The sequence below is a fragment of the Bacillus rossius genome, chromosome 3, assembly GCF_032445375.1.
Source record: "Bacillus rossius redtenbacheri isolate Brsri chromosome 3, Brsri_v3, whole genome shotgun sequence".
Lineage (NCBI taxonomy): Eukaryota > Metazoa > Arthropoda > Insecta > Phasmatodea > Bacillidae > Bacillus > Bacillus rossius.
Genome location: NC_086332.1, coordinates 86569534 through 86597169, shown reverse-complemented (window position 1 = coordinate 86597169; position 27636 = coordinate 86569534). Strand labels below are relative to the sequence as shown.

General features: G+C 34.4%; 1 protein-coding gene across 1 annotated transcript in view; it reads right to left on the bottom strand.

Moving 5' to 3' along the window:
* Positions 1-18430: 18430 nt before the first annotated feature.
* Positions 18431-27636, bottom strand: part of LOC134531006 (uncharacterized) — a 185711-nt gene continuing 176505 nt past the window's right edge. Inside the window, exons 6-7 of the mRNA XM_063366435.1 lie at positions 23971-24078; positions 18431-19122 (exon numbers count right to left, since the gene is read on the bottom strand). Coding sequence (XP_063222505.1) covers positions 18877-19122; positions 23971-24078 — 354 coding nt within the window. The 3' untranslated portion in view covers positions 18431-18876. The remainder of the gene's footprint in view (positions 19123-23970; positions 24079-27636) is intronic.

Here is a 27636-nt window from a genome sequence, read left to right as displayed (position 1 = left end):
AGGTCGCACTTCATTTTTCCCCCATCAAATCTGGTAAAATTGCCGCGACCTATATGCGAGTAAATACAGTATATACTTTTTAGTCAATATTTTAACTCTCAAAATAATATTTATTTACAGTATTGTCCGATGGTATTACATTTATTTAATATTGTTTTGAAGTAATTTTTATCTTAAAAAAAAAAGAGCTGATTGGAAGTGTTTAATACATTATTTACACAAAAAAACAGCACACATATACCGTATATACTCGTGTATAGCACGCCCTTTTTTCCCCTCAAGTAAAGGAAAAAAATAAGGATGCGCGCTATACACGGAAAAAAAAAAAATTGGGGGGGGAGGCGGGGAGGAGTGGAAGTCGTTAACTGCCGGGTGACGGGTGACGTTTCTGGCCAGCCCCCACACATAGCACAAGCAACAAGGCCTCTCTTTCACACACACACGCACACACACAACCTGGTCTCTCTCTCTCTCTCACACACACACACACACACACACACACACACACACACACACACACACACGTGTGCGCGCGCGCGCGCAAGCTCGCAGGTCTCTTGTTTATTTTTAGACCTCACCCTCTACAGCTAGTAAAATAAAAGAGAGAGAGAAAGAGAGAGAGAGAGAGAGAGAAAATGTTGACACCAGTCCCCCCCTTCCACTTCCTTCGCTTCGTCGCAGCTGCTACCGGTGAGTCATCTAGTCCGTGTCACATTCCTGCCTGCCTCCCTTCCTCCCGCCCACGTACCAGTTGTGACGATACAGCGCTTCATTATCTTCCGTCTACACAGCAGAGTTTAAGTATTTTCCTGACGCATCACCACACATCAATTTAAATAATGAGGTACCACAAAATGTTAGTAAAATTTATTTATGGGAAAAAAAATTTCAAATTTTTTTTTCTTTGGAATTTGTTGCAAAAATCGTGGTGCGCGCTATACACGAGGGCGCGCTATACACGAGTAAATACGGTATATATGTATATATTTTTTTGTAAAATGTGTATTGAAAAAGCATAGTACACAGCTTATTCAGAAAATGACATCACCACAAGGCAATGCTGCATAGCACAAGTTCCTTCAAGCTCCAAATTTGGTTAATCTGTTGTTGCTAGATCAGTGTTGCCAACAACGTATGGCTTGCAGGGTAATTGCTAAAAAAAAATATACTGTAATTTATCATTAGTAGGGGCAAAGTGAATTGCAATGAAAACACAATAACACATGTTGATACGCCATATAACTCCGACATGCTTGTTAATACACTATAAAGCACCTCAAGGCAAATTATATTGTGGAATTAAGGCGATTGGTGCACGGTAAAAAACCGTCACAGGCCCGAAAACAATGAATTTTGTATCATATGACCACTAAAGAGTCTAGATGCCTATGTGGGTGACCGTTACTATGTAGGGAGGTCAGGAGCTTAGTTCCAGCTCGTCAGTGGCGAGATGGCCTTCATATGGGAAGGGTGTCGCTGGTGGTCGCTCTGCGGCCTGCCATCTAGCGGTAACTAACAAAACCTCGAAGATTGTATCTCGCTCTCCCTCTAACACACAGCCGATAAGGTTCTATCGTGCCCGGAAGAGGGGAAGGTTTAGCAGGTTTCTCTTTAACTCATCCTTCGCCATGGGCAGGCGGAATGGATTATTTTTTTGTCAGTAACTGCGCACGTGGCTGAGAGCTAACCTCTCCACTCCCGCACATTTTCTCACTCAACTCGCTCGTTCTCTCACACTATTTCAATAAATCTTTTCAAATCTTCAACATCAATACTTTAAACCATTGCGCTTCCTACGGATTAATTATATTTCATGCACGTGCCCAAATTCAGCTGCAAAAAAAATAAAACGGGTAGTCAATTTTTTTCTTCAAAAACCTTCCGAAACACTGTGTGTTAAAAAACATTCTGAAAGCCCATTTTTCTAGATAAATGGAAATTCTAAATCACCTACGCCACAAGGAAACATTGTGCTTTAATATTATGTAAAGAAAACACCTCTTAGTTTTATAGTTATGTAAAGGTGGTGTGATATGTTTTAGATTTCGCACCATCTTATCCATGTAGAAGAGTTACCCGAAAAGCTAACAAGACTATTGCCATGGAAATGGAAATATGGTTAAGGAAATATTTTTCAAATGTTTGTAAACAGTAAACAACATATAAAAAATCTTATAACTGTAAAATTAAAATACAAACAACCCTATGGCAAATTTAATTTCAATATGAAAAAGTCTACAATAATGTTTACAAGAAACGAAATTGCAATAGTAATAACAAAAATATCGCAATTTTGTTACATTGTTAACATATATATTATTTTTAACAAAGGCAATAAAAATGACATACTCAATATTTGGAATACAGTAAATACCTTAAGCCCTACATAATTGCTGCGATATTCACAATAAATGCTTTTCTTAAATATAGTAATTAAAAAACATCGTAAATAAATTATGAACATACATATTATGGTGAAGGAAAGTGGACACTATCACACTGAAAAATCTTAGAGGGTAGTTTTCCTCATCTTATTTCTTTCTTTGTGTTTTGGTCTTGTTCGTTAAAATATTTCATGTTCAAATACTTGATACGCATATACGTTCTTGTCCTGACAAAACAGTATATAACTTCTTCTGGATATTTATTTTCAGTAGTTCCGCAAATAATTTTAGTCAGTGATTCAAAAATCCGCTCTTTTTTGCACAAATTGTTGCCATGAACATTATCAAAACACATTTCAGCGATCTTTATTAATTCAAAAAATTCATTAGTGGGACATTTTAAGTTACCCTTTGATTGTACATGTATCCAGCTATCGTCCTCCGAATTGAAATCCGTAGTGCCAAGGTCAGGATATTTATTTCTGAAACGGTGAGCTATATAGCCAGAAACATATTTCAGCCCTTCAAGAGAAATTTCGTCACTTGAAAGGGGCCTGGCCTCTAAATCTAAGTCTATTTCTTCCATGTCAGCAAGATCTATTTCATTTAAAGGTGATTTCTCTTGAAATGTCTTTGTAAAATACATTTCCTTGCACAAAAGTAGTTCTGTAATTTCATTTTGATAAGCACTGTCCTGTTCCATTTCATTTGACGAAAAATCATTTACCAAACACATTTCGTCTGTCTTCTCATCCGTCTTCTCATCCGTGTTTTTCCGTTCAGCAAAAACTGCTGCAGAATGTTTTCACAATATGTAGTTTATAATTCTGTATTTAAAGTAAATGGGCGACAGATGCTTATTTTGATGTCCCATACCTCTAATATACAGAGAGAGAAAAAACCACTCTAACACATCTTAGTTCAGTTTAACTGTTAACAAATACTGTATTTACTCGAATAATTGTCGCCATCGCTTAATCGTCGCACCTATTGTTTGAGGTAATGAATTTGGTATTTAAGATTCTCCTCATAATCGTCGCACCCTAATTTATTGACGGCGACTGAGGCGCGAGGCGCGAATGGAACAGCCGTAAACACAATGGAACAGCCTGCTTTCATGTGGCGTGTGGTGCGATCGGAACAGCCATAAACACAATGGAACAGCCTGCTTTCACGTGGCGTGTGGTGCGATCGGAACAGCCGTAAACACAATGGAACAGCCTGCTTTCACGTGGCGTGTGGCGCTTCTCATTGGTCCAACCTTGAGCGGCATGTCCTAATTGGCCTTGTGGGAGGAAGGAATGTGTGTGGAAGATAAGATGCTGCGATGCCATTGTTTATCTCGTTTGCATTGGAGTGGAAAGTACCGCTAATTGCAGAGTTTGAGAAAGTTCATTTTGAGAAAATATGGGTAAATACTATTCGTATACTGCCGCTTTCAAGTTGCGCGTAGTCACATTTGCAGAAGAGCACGGAAATCGGGCCACGGAAAGAGAATTTTCAGTAAGTGAAAAACATGTTCGTGACTGGCGAAAAAAAAAGACAATTTGAATAACACGTGACGATAGCTGCGACTAAGATGACGTTGACGTCCCGGCAAATGAATCTGATACATCAGAATTTAGTTCAGACAATGAATAGATAAACTAGGTTAGTGTTCAGACTGAATGTTTTTTTAAATGTATTTTGTTTATTGATTTTTTCGCAATGTCGTGTTTATACTATATTTTTATTTTGCCAAACTTCTTGTAACCAAAAGTTGTTTTGTTTATTTTGCACGTATTGTAAATAAATATTACGTATAGGTACCATGTACCTAGATATTAACTTCTTTAATTTAGCATTTTCACGGGATTTACAAAAAATTTTTACTTAAAATTTATTTTTTTTTCAATTTTTCCTCAATGGTCGCACCTCAATTTTTCTCCTTAAAATTTGGTAAAATTGCTGCGACGATTATGCAAGTAAATACGGTATTTAGGTTAACAGGTCCTATACATATTTCCATATGTTTTACTGGCTGAGTTATACTGGACATTAATTAAATTGATCGCTGATATTTATACTTTTAAACGAAATTTTGGATTTATCATTTTACGTAAACTCTAATGCGTTAAAAAGTGTAACGCAACACTACACACTGGTAGTGATGTCTAGTGCACTGCCCTATGCACATTAGTTAACAAAAAAATAAAATGAAATATTAATTACTGATAAATAATACCTTGATGTCATGATACAAGTGCTTAACAGATGCTTATCTGATATTTATCTAAATTAGAATACGAAATAGGAAGACAAAATAATTAACTGATTTTAAGACTGATTTATTACTTACACAGTACAGTGCATTTTGAAGACAAATGGGTCTTTAGAAGCGAAAATCGTACTCGATTAAAGGATGGTATGGTGTTTGGTATATTAAGGTTTCCCTCAAAGTAACGGTTTCACAATGCTTTTAAGATATTAGTTACATCCCAACATAAGTTTAAACATTTCTCTTAAGAGTGTGCTTCGTAGCATTAAAAGATGTGCCTTAATTATTTTGCAAATTTATCATTGTTATGGTGACGATGTCAGGGGTTTTCGTAATTTTTTTTAGAAATATAGTACTGTATTAGCAACTACGTTAAGAACTGTTATTTTATTCACACAGAGAAAAGAAATACAAAATGCTAAAATTTGGCGTTTGTCTTTTTATATACTATATAGGTTTGTTATTATATGTGTGTTGTAATATGTATAAAAATGTTAAATATATTCAACAATATTTGGTAATTATATATATTAAAAAACTTTTATGTACACGACTTGAAACTACGTGAAAGGTTTTCAGTCTATAAAGGCCTATTCTATGATTTTTTTAAATTATTAATTCTTATGCAAACAATTAATAAAATTGAAAGTTTCTTACATTGTCAGTATATGCATAGCATTACAGTTATTCCAAACAATTCTCTACCAGTGTTTACCTAAGGTTTGCATGTTACGTTGGTTCTTCTACTAATACACGTATATTACAAGAGGTTTGTAATGATTAAATGAGGTAAGTAAGAATTCGTTTTTATAAACGTTGTGTATGAAATTATAAATTTTGAGACGTATAATAACAAAAATAAGTGCGTTCCGAAGACATATGTCGGTAGTGTTACCCACTGAAACATTATTCCCACTTCAACTCTCTGTAAAAATAAAAGTATGGGGTTGAATGCGTCAAAAGGGGTATATAAATAAAATTTGAGGCTTCTTCCTTATTTCATACGCTGGTGTCCCCCACTTATAATTGCAAACAAAAATTTTTCCTCGATGTTGTAATTTACTCTGCGTATTCACAAAAATTTTTGGCAGTAAATAGGTATTTAATTTTTAAAAATGAAAGCATTCATGTTTCGAAAAAAATATTAAAGCGATGTGGGGAAAAATGTTTACAGATACTCCAGTTGATAGTTTCGGAGCTGTTGCGAGTTTAGTTTGGAGGATTTTTCGGCCGCGCGAGGCAAGTTTGGCTCGTTTTCGTTTGCTTCCAGCGTAGGAAGCAGCGAACAAACGCCGATACCCGGCTTCACCTCGCATCCTCTGCTGGCCTTCCCTTGTCCTCTCCAGATGTATTACTGTATATTAGCTCCATGAGCACGACCTTGACAGACCCTTCGTTTCTTCGGCCTCCTCTCTCGTCTTCCCTCTACACCCCATTCTTCCCCCTCCCCACCCGCAGGCTGCGGCCAGCCGGCCGGAGCTCCGCCGGACTACCTGGTTCCGACAAGCGCCGCCCTCAGCGCCACGTCGCGGGGACATTCTTCCCGGCGGCAAGAGTTTTACACGCAGCACTAGAACTGTCACTCCAGAGGGCGTGTTTTGAGTCGGATCGTATCAAAAACAAAAGGATATGAAAATATATACTTAACTCAATATGTAGTGTTCTGCCAATTATGTTTTCATTTTCATTTAAATTTATTCTTTAAATCGCTCCAGAAGTAGTCCAGCAGTGATCAATGGAAATTGTCAATATTAAACTGTAATTTTGACGATGAAAATTTTTTTTCTTACTTTTATAGGTGCAGAAACCTATTCGTACACTTGTTTCTTGAACTATACTTAAGTTTAACATAATTATGTGTTTTATAAATAATTCTGGCTTGAAATAAAAATAAATGCATTTAAAATGACATAACTCAGTAAAAAAAAGTTTATTAAAAATATCCTAGGTATATTATGTCTTAAAAAGAAGCATCAAAAATAAATATGCACAGTTAAATTAGTTTTGTCGTAATATTTTCCATGCACCAATCGCCTTAAGTAGCATTTAACATTAAAAAAATGAATCTTTTAATTTTTTTAATTCAAGGAATTCTTTTATTTACAGACCAAAAAATTATTCTATATTGCATGGATTAGAAAAAATAATTCAATCTGTTTTATTGTGAATCTATTATTGAATCAAATTTAATTTAAAAAAAAAATTACTGTAACCTTCCACCATATAAATGTTCCCCCTATTTTGGTAAAGTATTACAAAACAACTTTTATAAAACTAAAACCATAAAATCTTGCCTCTAATCATTATATATATATGTTCATTGTTTTGCATAACACCTTTTATTAATTTTTTTTTCCAATTGTGTAATAAGTTAAAAAAAAATCTGTTACAATTCTAAACTTTGAGGTCGTCTTACTTTTTAGAGGTTGTGTGCCATTGCAGAGATTATGGAATTTCTAAGACGATAATGCACAAGCAGAAAAATTAGAATCACCTGTTCTTGAGTTGGTACAAAACGCTTTAAATAAATTGAGAGAGATTTAATATCTCAGAAATACATTCTCAAAATAAATCTGAATTCTTTATCATCACCAATTTTAAGCTCGGATTAAAGCTCAGTATTTAATTTTACTTTAGTATATTTTAGCAGTGTAAGTTTAATTTATTTTATTCATAACTTAATTTTAACTATAGTAACTTGAAACACAGTTCTCATGTTGATTAAGGTGTTGAATGTTGGGGGAAAAAAACAAGTGTTTTTGTTAGTCACTGACTAATGGCACATTTTTAGGGGGTGGGGTGAGTGTATTATAATTGTGCATTGACAAATTTTTGATCAAGGATGATGAACATCTTGCACATGGTTTCTGAGTGTGTGTTTCTGCGAGAAAGATGTTGCAATAGTTACCGAATGTATGCTGTCGCAGTCATCTACGGTTGCTGATTAAACCTAAAATGAATTTAAATGCTCAGGAAATAGAAAATTGTGCTGCGGGAGAAAGTACATCGTTGCGGAAATTTGTACAAATGACTAGAGGTCAAAAATAAGATCATTTTATGAGTGATTGTTAAAATAAATTTTTTATTTAAAGATAAAAATTTGTTGCCTGTGAATTTTCAGCAATCTTCTAATCTATTTCAGTTGTTATAGTCTTTGTAACATAGTATTCATTTCGGTGATTCGTGGCCAATATGTTAATGAAGCTTAACTGCATTAATCATTAAACAAAACCTTTGCGGACGGTAATCATTGTACATTTGTGATACTTTTTCCCTCGCATCACAGTAAATATGTTTACATTCACAGTTAATCGATAAATAAAATATTTACTGCCTGATATCTTATGACATTTATTTACATAGAGATTTTTTACAGGAAATAATGATAGATTTCATAGTACTCATGTGGCAAGAATAAAGAGTACTGAAAAAAAAAACTGGCAGACATCAATACCAGTAATGAGAATGCAATTTGTTTTAAAAAAAAACTTGAAGAGATATTATAATTTTTAATAGTTGCATAAGTTCAGAATTAAAATTTAATAGAAACTCAAAATATGGCCGCCTTTTCTTCTATCAAAAGTTTAGTGTGAGGCTTATTCAGGTAAATATGATACATCACTCTTGTTTAAAATACACATGGATGATGGGAATAAAACTGTAACATGAAAACTACAGTAGAACCTCATTTTTACGTACCCGCGATATACGAATTCCCGCGATTAACGTATTTTTTTACATGCACTGTCAATTTCCCTATACTAATAATGCATTCTTTTCCCGCCTTGTGCAAAAGCATTTCCCACTGTTTAAGTAGAATTAGTGCTGTATTTAGTGGCAAACCATCGGAAAATTTAGAGAAAACAATAAATTCTCAAAATGAATAGCGTGAAGTTTAATTATTAAGCGTTACTGCATGAGTGTATGGTCACCACAGCTTCGTTCGCCATTGTAAACAACTTACTTTTTTTTTGTGCCATGTGCTATTGTACACCATACGGCCATGTACCAAACGTATGGTGACATAAACATGAAAATTAATAAGTACTTTTCTTAGCGTTCCCCTTTAATCTTAAATGTATTATGCATGAAAATAAAGGTGAAAACTCACATTTTAAATACACAAAAGAGGGGATTACTGTTCCATTATTAAAATACGTTTTAAGCAACATACGAGTTTCCTAAAAATATGGCGTCTTCGTGCATATTCGGCGATGTTCATTTTAACACATTAGAAACATTCTGAAAAGTCAAATGGCTGCAATGAATATCCAAACAATGCAATGCCAATTTAACTTCTATTCCTCAACGTAAACAATTCTATTGATGGTGGTAGCTATCGTTTTATAGTATTATTTCTCAAAAAAATCTGAAATTAATAAAACTTTAACACGTAATTAAATACAAAGTTCAAAAATCAATTGTGTTACAAAATTTCAGCACCAAGTGGCTATATCAAGATGCTTCAACATTCTCATTTCTTACACAAGAACAGCAAATTTCATGTTTAACTTTCGGCAATAATGAATAACGGCGATATTGGATATATTTATAATTATAATTATGTGAGATAGTTAAGTTCTAGTTAATATATAAAAACGTAACCGTCTCTGACATATTATTTAGTGCAGTATATATTTTCTTATTGTTTCCCATATAGTGAGATGATAAAAAAAATTTGAACATTTCCCTCAATTTGCGTTTTCCCGGTTTTTACATATTTTATTCCTGGTCCCTTGAAATATGTAAAAATGAGGTTCTACTGTAATCTCTTGTCATTGCCACTGTTAAGGTGGGACATCCGTACGTATTTTACATGGAGAAATCTTACGACTTTCGTGACTTCTAGCTCAAAGCTGGATTATCCTATTAAAACGGCTTTTTTTCCTATCAAAGACAAAGGTGGGGAAAATAAAGCTATTGTCGAATTTTTAATATTACACAATTAGAGAAATAATAAAAAAATATCAAACTTGTTAAATTTTCAAGTAGCGAAAATTCGATTTTCGATACCATAGCTTCATTGGAATTCAAATTAACTTTTTAAAATATATACGTGATTGCATGTGTTTAAGTAACCGTTTTGATACAAACAGGCACGTAAAATTTAACTTTTAGTTCCAGGTTTTATCGGAAGAGAGCGCATTCTAAAGATGCTTCCCCCACCACCGGCGAGCTCATTCTCCTCCTGCGCTCTGTGGGGGTAATAAATTGGCCGGTATGTTAAGTTCGCGTTCCTTCCGTTCCTGGAACCGCTCGAAGGGAAACTATACCTTCACCTTGTCACACCTTTACCTAGATTCGTGATTCACAAAGCGCCCGTTTCATTTTGATCATACAGAGTTTTCGTCAGCTATCCTATTCTGTGCTTTGTTTTTCAATACTGAGTGTGCGGGTAATGAAAATAGACGGAAAACAAAATGTCTGAATCTCTAAAAGGGAAGACCACAGTTTATAGTCGTTGGTCGACTAAAGGTACACGGCAATTAAAACTGTCGACAAAACGGAAAAAACGTAGGCCACATAAGAATTTACTGGATTCTTGCAAGAGACGAAGGTAAGCTATAATACGGTTACGTAAAATAAACGTGCAAGTATCAAGTTTTATAAGCGGCAAAAATGTACATAACGCTATTCCAATTTTTTCAGGTTGTCAGATGAAACAAACACAGCTCATGGTAGACCCAAATGTACAGCTGTGAAAACAAACGAACTCGTGGAAATCCGAACGACTTAGGCCTACGTTAATTCGTCTCAGTAATTAGACTACGGTTTTATATATTCAGTGGAAAAGTATTAAACATCCCTACTAATATTATAAATGTGAATGTAAGTTTGTTTGTTACGCTTTCACGCGAAAACTACTTAACCGATCATCATGAAACTTTGTACACATTTTTTGGAGGTATTAAAAGTAACATAGGATACTTTTTATTAAAAAAAACAATACTTTTTTCCTAAGAGCAAAAAAATTGATATTTGTATGTATTATCGTCTGACTGCGAGTTTGAGTAATTTGAATCATATTTAACGCCATCTGGTGTTTCAATAAGTAAATTAAATAATTCACCAATTTAATAATATAATACCGGCGGTCAATTTACTATTCAATTTTATTTTTCTGTCACCGCCAAGCATTACTTAAACTTTTTAAATTTTTGAGGTTAGGTGTCTATTTTCTTCGGTGATTGTTGTTTGGACATTGATGCTGGTTATATTTTACTTTCAAGAGAATTTTGTAATTTAGTGAAAATGATGTGGATCTAATTACTCAAGTTTTCCGGACTTGCAGAAAAATTTGAATAGTGATCGGTGGTTGTACGCAAGAGCAATATTGGCGCCAAAAAATTTATATCGTTAATAAAATCTACACTTATATTTTAAAAAAGGTGCAAGGCGAAATGGAGTATTTGTCAATAGATACAATCATGAATACAGAACAAAGCACTTAATATCCTTCGGAGTGTTTTAATTCACTTGAACTTTCGGGTGTACCCTCACATAAACTTCAAATGAAACTAAATGAAGGCCTACAAGTTACGCTTATACGAAATCTAGATGCTCCTCGACTATGTAATGGAACGAGGCTTCGGATCACACAATTGGGGCAGAATATTAATTTTTTTATTATTCTACGTTAATACTTTGAACTTTTTAAAATGTTACGATTAATTTTTTTTGTAATAGTGAAACATATTTCAATAAAGCATGTTTTCAGTTTTTTAAGCTAAATCGGATGTTAGAATTTTTAAATACGGATGATTCCAGTCACGCAATAAAAAAAATTACCATATTATTTTATTTTCTTTGCAATGATCTTTGATACTTAAGGACATAACACGAGCGAAGCCATGGGTAAAAGCTAGTCAAAAATACAGTTGTAAGGGTTATTTAAATTTTTCATAACGATTGCAATTTTTATACACGTGTCCACACTTTTAAGTATTATTTTTGCTACGTTTGCTTGTAAATAAAACCTTGAGCCTACTCTAGCTAATTCTTCTCATTTGTGTTACCGTTTAAGGCAGTTTTTTAAAGTTAACATAAGTTGCCATATTCTATTCCCATCATTACTATTTGATCGTTAACAAAACTTGGGCACCTAGTAATAAATGAAAAAAAATAACAATTAGAACGAAACATTTTATGAAAAGTGAAAAATGCAAGATACGTTTTCGTCTTATTATTTTTTTTACGTGAGGAACACGCATGCAGACTTTGTCCCCCTATTTAAGAAACATCCTGTATATAAATGCTTATATATATATATGTGCTTATATATATTTATGCTTATACGTGTCTCTTGGTGCAGTTAACATCTTACTACACATCAGCTATATCATTACTTCCTGTGTACTTCTCGTTGATTTACATGACATAAGCATTGCAGTATTATATCGCTGACTGTATACAAATTGTTCAAATTAGGAACTGCAAGTTTACAACGTGCCATTATTTTATTTTTTATTTAACTGTTTTCTGTACAGATATTATTGAAATGTTAATTTGCAACGTACAACTTTTTCTTTATATTTTTGGTCGTTTGTTCTTGTTATATTTATCGACAACTATAAATTTTTTGTAGGCTGCTATTGTTGGATACTACACGAAGAAGGTGCTCTTCATTGGGGTGAAAAACAAGTACTGCACGATTTGCGATCGCCGCAGAGAAGAAAGGTGCAACTGCTGCCGATCATGCTTGTAGTAGGAACTGGGGTGTTCACCAAACATCAACAAGCATGGAATTGGCTATTATTCTTAAAAGTTTTCTTGCAAGTGAGGAAATGTATTCGGTGAGATACGCTAAAATTGTTGCAGATGGAGACAGCAGTGTATATAAAAATATTCTAGACGCAATACTTTACAAATCATTGACTGTAGAAAAAATTGAGTGCTCGTGCCACCTTTTAAGGAATTATTGTAATAAATTGAGACATATTTCAGCAACAAGTGATGGAGGCCGTTATCCTATTTGTCTTAGGAAGAAAATTGGAAATTATATTTTGCGACTTCGAATGGCAGTGAAGAAGGCTGCATAATACAGGAATAAGACCATGACAAATGATATTGAGCTAAGCATTTCCGAGCTAAGAAAGGATATTTTGAATGGGCCAAATCATGTATTTGGGAGCCATAGAAACTGTGCAGAACGGGGGTATTTCTGTGATGCTGCAAAAACAGAAGAAAGCTCCAATATCAATGATTTGATAAGCACTGGACTGTTTGAAAAAGTTATGTTGGCAGCAAAACACCTTGCCAGGAATACTCGTAGTTTGCTATACTGTATTGACAACAATGCTGCTGAACAGTACAATTCTTTCATTTCCAAATACACTGGAGGGAAAAGAATCAACTTTTGTAGAGGAGTTACCAAACAAGATGTGCTGGAGCAGTAGTACAGCATAACACAGGAACAGCTCACTACACGATACACAAGCAAATGTATGGCAGAAGTCCTAAATTTTTCTGTAAAAACGACCAACTTAAAAGGAAACGGACAGATTTAAAGATACATTCAAGAAACATGCAGAAGAAATATCCAAAGTAGTCCAAGAAATGCTCAAAGAAGTTGTTTTCGGGTTTTTGTGACAAAGATAGTTTTAATGGACCAAATGCACAACGACCAGACATGGATGATCAAGAGTTTGAGAAAGAACTCTCTTTATTTCTTGATTCACTGAGAAGAAGTGATGAACAAAGAAAAAACTTAGAAAAAATTACAGTAAGTACTTCAAAGTGGGAGTGGAGTGTGGTTGCAAGAACGAAGAAAACTACTCACTGCTTCACATTTTGGGTCAGTTTGTAAACGCCGAAAAACAACGAAATGTGACTCGCTTGTGAAAAGTATTCTGTACGGAACATCTATACGGAATGAAGCAATCATGCATAGTCGAGAAAACGATAAAGTATCACTAGAAGATTTGCATAATTCTTTAGGAATATCTATTCGTCCATGTGGTCTGTTTGTGGACGAGCAACTGGAATTTTTGGGAGCCTCTCCAGACGGTATCATAGATTATGATGTTATAGTGGAAGTTAAATGCCAATTTTCTTCAGCAGACTTACATCGAGAAGATGCGATAGCTCAGGGAAAGATCAAATCATTTACGTGCCAAGATGGAAAAATTGTACTAAACAAAAACCATGATAATTTCTTTCAAGTGCAGGGACAGCTACACATTACAAAAAGAAATTATTGCATATACATTGTCTGGAATAGGAAGGGTATGTATTATCAAAGGATAAAAAGGGACGACAATTACTGACATAAAGAAATGAAGGATAAACTTGTTAAGTTTTACATGGATTGCCTATTACCAGAGATAATTGACCCTAGGGCCTAGATACACACGTTCTATGACAATAAGAAATCCTGATTACATACTGAATGCTGGGAAGCAGTGCCCAGCTATTTCAGGATCATCACAGGATCAGCAGAGAGTTAAGTAAAACAAAACAAAACAAAAAAACTATATTTGTGATTATGGTGAGATATATTTCATAGTGACAGGTTTTCATAAATAATGGTAATAATTTAAAAGTTTTATTTTTAGATGTGCATACTTTCTTACTGTTATATGTTTATACTAGCTAAACCCGGCCACGCTTTGCTGTGGCACAGTTTAATATTAATTCATTGTTTAATTTAATATTTTACTGTGCATGGCTGTGGAATGTAATAGAAGAAATAAAAATGTGTTTAGCTTAAATATTTTTATTGTAAAGCTAATGGAAGGACTACATTCCTTGTTTTCCCATTTTTTGCATAAACATATAGATCAGATGGTTTACCGACTCTGGAGCACCCGACATATAACTGTCCATGAGAGAAGCATTCATTTTCTAAATTCAAACCGCACACTTGCAAAGATTGTCCTTGTGCTTTATTGATGGTCATAGCGAACGCAAGGCGTATTGGAAATTGAAGTCGTTTGAACTCGAACGCCATATCTGTCGGAATAAGTGGCATTCGTGGAAGTAATACGTCTTCACCTTTATGAAGTCCAATCAAAATTGTTGCTTCAATAAGATTATCCATTAATTTTTTAACTACTAATCGTGTACCATTACATAATTTAGGCTGACAGATATTTCGAAGCAATATAATTGGCACACCAATTTTCAAATTCAAAATATGTGGTGGTAATCCTGGAACATCGAGTGAATTGAGAAATTCCGTTGGAAAGTTCACTGCTTCATTTTGGTGCACTACTGAATCAATAGATTTGTATGTCATTGTTTCACCTTCGATTCTGTTTATAATACTATTGTTCATATCGTGTACGTCAACATTTTTAGCCGCTAGAATGGCTCTTTCGCTCAACCATGCATGATTTTTGAATTTTGTTTCGATGTTTTGGAATACCTTGTCTACTAATTCCTCTTTTGAATCTACGATGTTGCATAAATCAGATGATAAGCTGATTTTTCCTGTTTCTGGATTTGTAGGTACAGTGCCGTTACCAACTTCAATTAATTGTCTTGAAAATATGACTGCTGTTGGATCGTTCTGAAGTTTAACTCGCATATTCGTGGTTAAATGCATTTTTTTTTACTGTGCTCCAAAAATTTGAATATTTTTTAATTTAAACGTATTTTTATCAATATAGTCGAAAGAATATACTTTCAAATTAAATAAAGTTTTTTATTCTTTCTTGAAATATATATATATACATATTTGTGTAAGTTATAGTCGTCAAGGCACAATGGTCGAGTAGCCTGATGTGCTTGAACTTCGACAATATGGTACAGCATCGTCGAGCGTGGTCACAACTAATTTGGGTGACCATGATATTTAGTTATAGAAACTTTTTTTTCCGACTTTTCCGGTGGATTTTCCCAAACTTTTATTTCATATAAACACTCTTCTGTTAAGATGCAATGTTCTGTAAAAATTTCAATCCAAACCATCGTATACTTTCCGAGTTTTGCGGCCAAATACATACGTAAGCTAAATTTTTATATATATAGATAGGTACACATACTTATCAATCAACTACTTTGTTACTTTTTTTTTTCAGAATCATTAAAATAAATTTACGAATGAAAACACTTTAAAAACTTTCTCTAGTGCTTACTCGCATTATATTTACCTATATGGTTCTTAATATTTGTGGAATATAATGAAATTGAATGCACATGATGAGGTGCATTATACTTAAATCATGTTTGTGATAATTGAATTATATGTTGTAAATGTGTGTTCAAATGAATGCAATGTGCAAACTGAATTAATTTATAGAGTACTCCAGTGTTTGTATTATTTGCTGTAAATATGTATTGAAACGATGACTAAATATACAAATTGAATTTATGCTCCAACAAATTAAGGTTTATGTAGATTATTTTTCTAATTTTTCGGGAAATACGTGTAATATTTAGAAAAAAAATAATAGTATAAACGAAAAATCATTAATTATTTAATATAACAGAATTTTGTAACTACGAGTTGCAATATTTTTTTAAGGCAATGATCTTCAAATATCACATTTTTTGGGGGTATTTCATAGCAGACGGTATTGAAAATTTATTGTTGGTCATGTTGTTCCCAATTAGTTTGACTAAATTTTCCTATTCTTTCATGAGATTAAACCGTGGTTTTAACTGATTATTGAATGAAAAATGTATGACGAATTCAAAATTTGTCAATTTGTCGATTAGCCTATATCATTTAGGCCTAACCCTACATTGACATAGTTACAGTTATCGACATTTAAAAATTTGCTACTATGGAAAATCCGATTTGAAAGAACACAGTAAAATGAAATTTACAATATAGGCTACTCTGTTTGCGTTTTAAAGTTTCCTCGAAAACTGTACAAGTGTAATATCTTCGCCTTGAATGTATTTGTATTGAGTTTATTACAGTGTTCCTTTACTTTCTTTGAGAACTGAACCCAATGAGGCGTTTCTGTCGAATTTTATTTAGGTTCATTGTCATTAAAAGTATAAGTTAAATTATTTTTGGTTTTAACACGACACCAACGAATCTTAAAATACAGAGTAGGAACTGATATATGCTGTGAGAATTTATGTTAACAATGATTTCGTTTCTGTCCACAAATTTGCAGGCAGGTGAGTTTTAATATGTACAATACCAAATAAAATATTTAGTTGCAACATTGAGATAGTTTTTTGTTACTTTTATTTGTTTGTCTGAAAATTTTTATATTATACGATATTATATTACATGATTAAATATTATAATTAGCTGAAACGAGCACTAATCATAACAATTAACAGCGTATAATTACACTGTTATTGTTATGTAAAGTTCTGTTTTGTATTATGAATGAAACGGTATTTTACCTATCTCAAACAGCTCGCTAAACCTCTGAAGAACTTGCCAAGCCTCATATCTACGCTCCTATGCTTGAGATACACTGCATTTGCAATCATGTTTACAATATGAGTGAACATTATTACTAACTTATTTATCGAATGGTTTGCAGTTCGTGATTCTTCAGATTCCATGTATAGGTCAAATATTTTGTTACCTACTGAAACGACTTAATTTGATATGTTTTGTCATGAAATACAATGACGAACACTAACATATTCTTACCGCACCAGAACTTAACTAACTTTTGAGAAGTAGGTTCCTGTCAAAGTACACACAATAGCCTACATATTTCCAACCAAATTGATAGGATATCTATGTGAGATTATTGGTAAAATAAATATGAAAATAGGTAGTTTGGTTAATTACATTTAATTGTATCTAATGGTCAATCACGTCTTTAAATCTGTATTCAGTTTCAGGGCGAGTACAGATCAAAGCCTGCCTACAACCTACCGCTATAGTACAACAGACGCGGCCGACAAGTACTCTTACGATACAGTACAAAAATGCCAGTTTACTACTCTGCCTACCACAATGCACGAAAAACAACTGGTTTTGTTGCTGATACAAATGCTTAAGTAATTATTGTTTAAGGTATTCACACAATTATTTCCTACAAGTTGGACATTAACTTCAGTTTACACATTCATTTTATCAATTTTATTTTATGTATATTAAATACTTTGCGATGATATCGGAGCAAATAAATAGTTGGTTAGGATGAGAGAGTTTTACGGCTCCTCAATAGTGAGGTCTCGACAGTCGATGAAGGCAGAGATTCTGTTATTAACTTACCTAATATTTTGCGCGTTGCATTGAAAATCATACTCTTTACTTATCACCCTAAACAAATAACGTTTGTCCGCACGAATATGAGCTGCAAAGAATGTTTTCAAGATAATTAATTAAATAAATAAAAATTGTTATCGATGTTAATTAAACATTTATTTCAAAACTGATACACATTTTGTGTACGATAAATGCTCACTGACAGTTTACCAGTAGTTTGCAAGTAAACGCTCCACGGTCAGCTTATTGACGCAGCGCTTTCAAGGTCACTGGCCTATGAACAAGGGATGACTCCGCGTCTCCGCCTGTTCAAGGGACAGAGGACAGAGGAAGAGCGAGTCCACGCCAAATACCACACGGCCTCCTTCAACCCCCCCCCCCCCCCCCCCCCCCCCCGCGCGCTGCGATAGAATAACCGGTTTGGGGTGGCAAACAGCGTCTTCGTCCACCACCCCCGGCGGCTAGTAGTGGGGGTAGCTAAGAGTTCGGGTTTTCCACTTCCCCTCGCACCCTGTTCCACAGACACTGCGACAGCTTGCTAACGTGTGCCCGGATGTCCCACCTTAAATGTCTCAGTTATAGCGTAGGATACAAGAGGACATATTTACCACTGCAAGACACAGTGAAATACATAATCACTGGTATCCATACTCAATGTAGGTTTTCATTACTCTGTTTAATTTAATATTCAAAGTAGAAAAAGTAAAATATTTTGGGCTTTATCAGTACAAATTTATCTCAAAAAAACTGTTTGTGGCATTGAACACAATATTAGGTACATACAGTTCAAATTGTACAAGAAAGTAGTGTTGAACTACCTGTAGTGCTTTATCAGTTCTAACTTGCCACCGTGCAGGGCACAAGTTGTCGGCAGGGACCAGCCAAATTCGCAAGTTCATTCGCCTGCAGTCCTCGTAAGTGCTCGAACCTATCATCATCTGCTCATTTTCAGTGGCTGTTGGATCTCGACTAATTTGCCTTTGATTCAGTACTACTTTTGTGGTTGGGGATTGTTATTGACACAGCACAAAAGTTTCTACCGGTCGAGTTTCGGCCCGTGGCAAAATGAATTTGCGAATGCTCGCGATCCCCAGCAGTGAAGACTAGGAGGCGTACGTCTCGCGGAATCTCATCTGCAGGTGCTGGTACGCGGTGTAGATGCTGCCGTGCTTGGAGTGGTGCTTGGTGGGGCTGGCCGGGGGCTGGGGCGGCTCCGCGGCCTGCTCTTCCAGCACGGGGCTGCTCAGGGGCGCGATGGGCGTGTCGTTGTCCGGGTGCACGAAGAACGCGATGCTGTGGCGACCCTTGCAGTAGGCAGCCTCGTTCTCTGGCACGATCACGCGGTGCCGCTGTGAACAGACCGTGCACCTTACATTACCTACTTCACCTTTCATTGAACATTTTTATAATGCCTGCTGCTTAATATCTACATCTACATTCAATATTACTTTCATACAAAGCTATTTTTAACATAGCATGTTCAATAAGACAAGTTGAAATCTACTTTTATTGATTTTCTGCCAACTTGACAGTGAGCAAATTTGGCTGTATAGAGTCATTCTTGTTACGGACAATAAATTTTCCTAAGAAGGTGATTTTAAAAGTGTTTGGATAAATATGGGTATCCTGAAATTTCAGTAACAGGATATAAGGCATGGCTGGGCAAACCGCAGAGAAGTTTCAGAATTCAGCTAGCTCTGTACCCACCAGCCGAATCACCAAGAAATCACTGCCAGCTCTAGTATGCCAGAAACTGTCTTTGGCCTCGGTCTTACTCCTTCCCACAACCAGTTAGTGCTACACAGATTTGTCAAAATTCGAAACCAATTTCTGTGCGAACCCTAATGTATAAGCAATCATCATCCTCTTGAGTTACAAGACATGTGCTCAACCTGTTTTGCAATAATTAAACGCGTTAAAAAGGAAAAATGTTTGTACACTACTGTACTGGCTATTGGCTGCGAGTGTATAATGTTAAGGAACTTGCAAACTAAACTATAATTTTATAGTGTGATCCATGGCAGTGTGCGGTCGTATCGCTCGGAGTCAAGTGATACCAATCTAAAAATTTTATATGCATCTCTGAATGGTAATTAAAACAATGTTTAGGTAATATACTTCTTATACATGCACACAGTGAGGAGAGTTCTATTCAAACAACTCTTTTACCTAGTTTTTGTATACTTTGAATGTGGTATTTGGGTGCATAACTTTAAAATTCTCTATTAGTAATTTGAATGTTTTTGATTGTAATTTGATTGTTGATATTCAATTTTGATTCTGTTGTCATTTATGCTTGAAATGTATGCATTCACAATTATTGTGAATATTTAAAAATCATTAAAAATTTTGTTCATGTTATTGTTACAGGAAAGGAATGTTGTACAACCAGGTTCATATGTTTAAAATTTGAAGGAAAGTTTAGTTTGTCCTCAAAAAACGATTTTTTAAAAAGTGAGCAAGTCTTTCAGTATTAGCAAGTGATGTGTATCATGGGCGTCGCAACCGGGGGGGGACACACGTTCCCCACAATAATAAAAGTCTTCAATTTCGTCCCCTCCAATAATATATTTAGTTTCGTAGTTATATTAAAAATATGATTTCTGTGATATAACCCATATGTTGCGCACAATGCATTTAGTCCAATCGTGGTAATTTGAGCACTTTTTAATTCAATCTTCGTGTAAAATCAAAATCAGGTCCGATACCGAGGAGAGATACTATAATAATAGTGAATATAATCACTTTATTACTTATGTTTGTGTACATGTGTGAAATATTCTTAATACTGCTGCGGCATTTAAGTGTAACATTCAGGTTTCTCCTGAAGTTTAAATTAATGATTTTGTGTGGATATAGCACCAGCAGATAATGTTAACTGTGTTTTTACAAATTTGTTCTCTAAAAATATTTTTTTTTTTTCAAAAAATATATTATATATTGCAATAAAAATTAATTAAAATATTTAGGAAAGAAAAATGCCTAAAAACCACCTTTTCACTTCTTCAAACTCCAAATTTTTCCGGGGGAGGACCCCTGGACCCCCCGCTTTTTTTTTTCCAGGGGATGGATATTCCTCAACAACTAAATCAATTTAAGTCCCCCCCCCCCCCTCCCCCCCAAAAAAAAATATATCCTTGCGACGCCCATGATATGTATACATATAACCTCAGAAACAAGCAAATCCATGTGTTCTAATTTTGCAAATAAATTTATATTACAAAAATATGACACAAAAGTTAATGTAGAATTCTTTACAATAATGCCACGTGTGATATATTTGGAAAATTTTAATTTAAAACATAACTATAATTCTGTTTAAAAAGATCGTACTATTGATTTCTCAAGGCTAGCAGAACAATAGGAGTATTGAACACGTCGCATGTAAATGCCACCACATTGAACATGTGACATTTACCCCTAGACCGGAATTATCATCGTCAGCCTTTTTGAAGTTATACTTTTTTAGGCACGTCAAAGGTGAATTTTAGTACACACCAGAAATGCAATGAAATGACGCATTACACAATGGAAATTTAACAGGTTGAAAGTCCAGTCCACATGCATGCAGAAACTGCTATAGCCACAAACCAAAGCCGTCAAGATGGCAGACCCATGCACCCGTGCATGTTTTGCGAACATCGGAGGATGTACTAAAAGTATTGGTGTGCCAAAGTAAACATTATGGTAGTGAAACTACATATTCAGGAATATATTTTGTAAACTTGAGTAGTCATAAACAGATATAATCATAACTTTAAAAATACCTATAATTTATTAAACAGGAAAATTTTGTTGGAATAAACATGTCATCAAATATATTTAACATAGTGTTGGTTCTCTAAAGCATTACTAACGCGGCCCTATCTTTTTTTTTTTCAGTTTTTTTTAGTATTTTTGAAACCAAAAGTTGCAGTCCAATCGATACATTAAAACAAAACTAACTTGAAACATTTTAAACACATATTATAATACTAAGTATATGCATGTATATTTGGTTTTGCTTAAAAGACAGAAATAAATCTGTAAGTACCTCCTAGAAACTAACCTTAACTTAATGAGCTGTTTCAACATTTAAGATTTAACGGTAAAAATTACTTAAGAAATTCTTTTATTCAAAATGACATTGACTATATGTAGCCTAACAATTTCTCGTGTCTCTACAGTAAGACGAACACTGCACTAAATCTACATTTCAATATTAACTAAGGATTGTCAAAAATGTAATGCATATTTTTTAAGTTCTCATTATTTCTTAATTATACCATAAACTATTAAGGCTAGTTGTACATTTAGTATAAAGTTTCATTTGGCACACCAATATGCTTAATACATCCCCCTGATGTTCACGAAAGTTAATTTGTAGGGATTAAAAATTAGGGTCCAACATCTTTTCAAGATTTCAGCACCATGTTTACACATTTCCATTCCAATCGACTTCAGTTCCATTCACTAAGACTAAATTACTCCTACCAAATGTATACAGAGAGGTAAAATGTTTTTATATATATATATATATATATATATATATATATATATATATATATATATATATATATATATATATATCCTTTGTGTTGCTATCTAAAATAAGATATAAAAACTAGCGGCATATGTACTAATGCCAAGTCGCTATAAACAGAAGCTAGGAGTGAGTGGTTTGAAGTGATAAGGCTTAAATTTAATAAATAAGTTTTTTTTAAGTAATTTTTTTTTAAGTTGCACAGGGCTGCATATGTTCATAAACCTGTATTTAACCGTACATGTGCAATTATAACAGTGTGTCATAAATTTAGTGCACTGTTCCTGAACATTATTTTTGGCTGGAATAGTTGTGTTTCTTACTAGTACCCACAGTATTTTTTTTAAAACTACTAATTGAAGTGTGTTGCAAGTTGTTTTCAAGTATTTAGTTATGCTAAATGCCATGTTTTATCATTTTAATTTCTTGTTGAAAGGACATTTTGTTTTAACACTTATTCAAAATGGTTGTACTAGGTACATACCATTTAACATGAAATTGCAGACCGAAACAGGGTAAACAATCAGTGACTCCAGTTATACCTATACGTAAGCAAGTTCGCTGATATCACTGCCACAAATCATGTGGTGATCTGAGTTCTCCTGAGCAAATTTGTGATGTTTTATTACATTTAAAATTAACAGATTGACCCCTGATGCTTAAAAATAATCAAAAATTTTAATGGAAAATATTTAGAAATCATCCTTGTTGTTTTAACAACTTTGATTAACTCTTGTTACATTAGTATTCAGTCATGCTGAGAAACTGGTAAATTTCTTCAGAAAATGTATTTCAAGCACAGAACAGAATATCTGCTAGTTAATAACTCATCTCCATTATGTGCAAAACAGTATCTTTCAGTACGAAACAGTAACTTACAGTAATAACATTCTGAAAGTTATGCTATAATACCAGGTTAATGGTAGTTTCCTATAAACAGTATTTTTTGTACATACTTCAACATTTACCCAAATTAAAGCATAATTTGCATGTGCATAGTCATGGCCAAGGATGAACTATGGTGGTTGAAAAATCTGTACAAGTTTGCAGGTAGGATCATTCAAGCCAAATTGGAATTAAAATCTGCACACAGACACCATCTGAGTCAGGATCAGCATGGATGAGATGCAAGATGAATGCCACTCAGCATATCTGCAGACCAACCTGAGAGAAAACCCCACCATTTCTGCCAGTGAGATACAGTAGCAGGGAAATATATTAGAACTAGCTCCAGTACCCAGCGTTGCCCGGGCTGAACACAGGGTGAAAGGGACCTTTTTCGAAATCAGATGTAGTTAGTAATTGTCTTCTTAATTTGAATGTAAGTGTGCAAAATAATTAAACCGACAAAGTTAAAAAGAAAAGTGGGGTAAAAACTACTGAATCTGCAAGCTGATATTTTTAATTTTTGTAAGGCAATTAGCTCAAAATGATATATATTTGTTCATACATTATACTCATAGTATTCTCTGCTCAAGTAATTCTAGTTGTTTAAAGAAATACAGTGGAACCAAGATTCCACCACATCACAATTCTCCTAAATCTTTTGGGAGTATTGAGTTGTCTGTGAGAATCAGTACAATCTCTTCTAAGGGAACCTGACTGTCCCTATACCAAACAGATGTGGCAAGACTTAGGTCTGAAAAGCTTTCACAGTGTTTAAAAATGAACTCACCAGAGCAGGGTACTTGTTGCGAGTCCACGTCGCCAAGAGCTCCCCGGCGTTGATGAGGATGGAGCCCGGCAGATGGCCAACCCGACCCCACTTGCCGCCTATCAGCACCTGCACACAGGACAGAGGTGCTTGTCTGGAACTGTACACAGGGACAAGATTATATGTTGAATTGCGATAGAAACTAAGTAACACTGTAAAGCATGCCAATACACCACATAACACCAAAATGCAAGTTAATACACCCAGTGGCGTAGCCAGGATTTGAGTATGGGGGGTGTTAAGAAGCATGCCCCCCCCCCCCCCCCCCCCGTATTAAAGCGGGGGTTCCGGGGGCCCTCCCCTGGGAAAATTTGGATTTTAGGGTGTAAAATAGTGCTATTTTAGCAGTTTTCGATACTTAAATTTAAATATTGTAATGGTAAAAATTTTATTAATTTTAATATGAAATTTGTTTGAGTGATGAATAAGAAATTAATTAAAGATTTGGTGCTAGGGGGGGGGGGGGGGGGGGTTGAACCCCTAAAACCCCCCCCTGGCTACGCCCCTGAATACACCATATATCACCGAAATGCAAGTTATATAATGGAATCAAGCAGCATTTAACAAAAACTTAATTCAAATTATTATAAAAGTAGTCTTTAAATGTTTGAAATCTACGCCCCTGAATACACCATATATCACCGAAATGCAAGTTATATAATGGAATCAAGCAGCATTTAACAAAAACTTAATTCAAATTATTATAAAAGTAGTCTTTAAATGTTTGAAATTCAAGTAATGTCATTATTTCCGGACAAAATATTGTATCAAAGTGCTCAGATCAGGAATATGAATTTAAATTTTTTTATTGCTTACTTTGAAACCAGTTTATTACAAATTTTTTTATCGTAAAAATGTAACCATACCACTATTTTGTGGAATATGAACTACAAAAAAAAAATTTATTAAAATAAAAACAATGACACCGAAGTATTTTGAATTAACAACGAAATTGGGCTAAATATAAAACCATAAAATATTGTCCCTAGCGATTGGGTGATGCTGCTAATTAGCCTAACTTAAAAAGATAATGGAACACATACAAGAAAATTTTAATGTTGACTAACCTGCAAATTACGAACAATTTTATTTCCATGCGTGTGCGTGCGTATGTGTGTGTGTGTGTGTGTGTGTGTGTGTGTAAGGGGCCCCAGTTTTCTCGATGGTTTGTCACCAGCAATTCACTACTTTGGTTTTGTGGACAAGGGACAAGGAATAGCATGAGACCAGTAAGATATATGGGATGTTTCCTTGTGCTCCTTTTCACCCCCAGTACACAGATTCATTGAAGCTTCAGGAGATTTACTGGTACGTCCTCCACTTGAGAAAAAACTGGTGCCCTCTTAGTTGGCAACCTGCAACACTTGTTGACCACCCTTTTATCTACTGCAGACAGTCCACTCCACAATGTGATTGAACCTGAGAGTAGGAACGACAGTTCAGTGTACTACTGGTACAACTATGTGTTTGAACTAATTAAACAATTTTGATGATATATATTCCATCAGTGGTTTCAGCAAACAAATGAAACAATGAGAGTGAAATCACAATTGACCTGGTTGTTAAAAGAAAGTTTATGCTAAAATGTATTTATACAAGTCTTCAAAGAAAGACAGTATAGAAAAATGCAATATAGGAATTGAAAAATAAAAATTTAGATCCTGACAGTACCTACATAGTATGCAAAAACTATATTTTTTATTACACACAATTTGTGGTTTTCAAAATGAAAGTTATATTATAAATAATTAGAGATGGTGATTTATCGCACTTAAAATAATGACATTTAGCATTTTGAATTTGAAATTTAGCATTTTGTAGCATTTTTAAAAACACGATTTAGCCAATTCTCTAATTTTACATTACTGAAGAGAAGTATATTTTTAAAAAAGAAACCGTTGCTTGCCGTTTTAGCGACTTTTTTCCTTCAACCGACTTCTTGGTGAATCTTTTTTTTGCAGTCTGATGTCCCTCAGATTTAATGTGCTTTTCAAGTACATCTTTTTTTTTTCACTCCAGATGGCGATTACATAAATTGCGCATTAAAATATTTGTATCACTTTCGTAGAACTGTTCACTTTTGTATTCATTTATGCGATCGCGAATGGAAATGTCGTTTCGTCCCATTTTTACCTCGAGAAATAACGGTACACAACACATTCACGAGTATGCACGTATTTGTAAACAAACCACCTTCCACAGACTACACAAGAACACAGCTTTCACGTGAAACACAGCCAGAAAATGGGACTTACAATTGTTAGCGCGGGGAAGCAGAGATGTTGCAATATGGTGACCTAAAAATTTGTACTCTGCAAGATGACGGACAATCTTTCAGCTAGTTGTTCTTTGCTTTGTTTACAATCGCGAGGCACGGATGGCCATTCTTCATTCGTTATTTACGAACAATAGTTGTGAATGACGTGACAATAAGATACTTGTGCTGAATACGCCATAAAATGATGGTTTCTTTTGATACTGAACTGAAACGAAATACAATCAGTAAATAAATTGTGTAGAGTGAAGACGAATCTACGTTTTTTACCTTGATTTCGCATTTATCTCGGAATAGTATATATTTAGCATTTTATAGTGGAAAAAGTATAATTTAGCATATTTTCGCATCTATTTAGCAAAAACGAAAAAACACCATCCCTATAAATAATGAATTTAATGTGTAATTGAAACATTTTATTTCAATAGTAAGTTTGTGAAACTGTAAACTTACTGAAGAACATTAATGTTTTACAGTTACTCTACCACAATTAGCGATGAGCCACCAGTTTAGTGATCCGTGTAGGCCAGCACTGCAGGAGAACAGGTTTAAGTACACATGTTTACAAACGTGGAAAGTGTACGGTCACACGGCAGTTGGTATAAAGTGTGTTCAACTCCAAAAGCGACTGTCTACTGTCATCGAATGAATGTGTTGTGGATCCTATTTATTTGAGCAAGTGTACTTCTGTTTAGGCCTGTGCGAATAGTGTTTTTTTGATGCGAAGCGAATATCAAAATGAATACTAAAAATATTCGCGAAGTCGAATCGAATTGCGAATATATTTCTTGACAAGGCAATATTACACTTAAATTATGAAATACTGGATTAATAGGTAATAGTAAGGCTTTGATTCAAAGTTTTATCTGTATTATATTTTTAATAGTAACAAAGCAAAGTAATAAGCAAAAAATTGAATTCTAAAAATTACAATGAATAAAGCAAAACCTCTTTTTATGCAGTTACATTAGAACTACAAGTGTGCTTTGTTTTTTTAGGCAATTAAGTAAAAAAAAAATGAACTATCTAAAGATTTGTTATTATTGTTAAACATATCAAATGTCATTGTTAAACATATCAAATGTCATTGTTAAACATATCAAATGTCATATTTAATTTGCCTTCAAAAACACCAAATGTTCAACATGTTGAGGGAGAAGGCATTCAATTCTACTGGTAACAACACTACCTGCCACTGAAAACAGTCGTTCAGAACTCACTTGAGTGGCAGGAATCCCTAAATATTTTGCAGCTACAACAGACAAGTTTGGATATTTTTTATTTCCTTGATTTCTCCACCAACCCAGTAGATCGTCACTTCTTGAGAGACGCGGTTCACTGAGATAACTTCT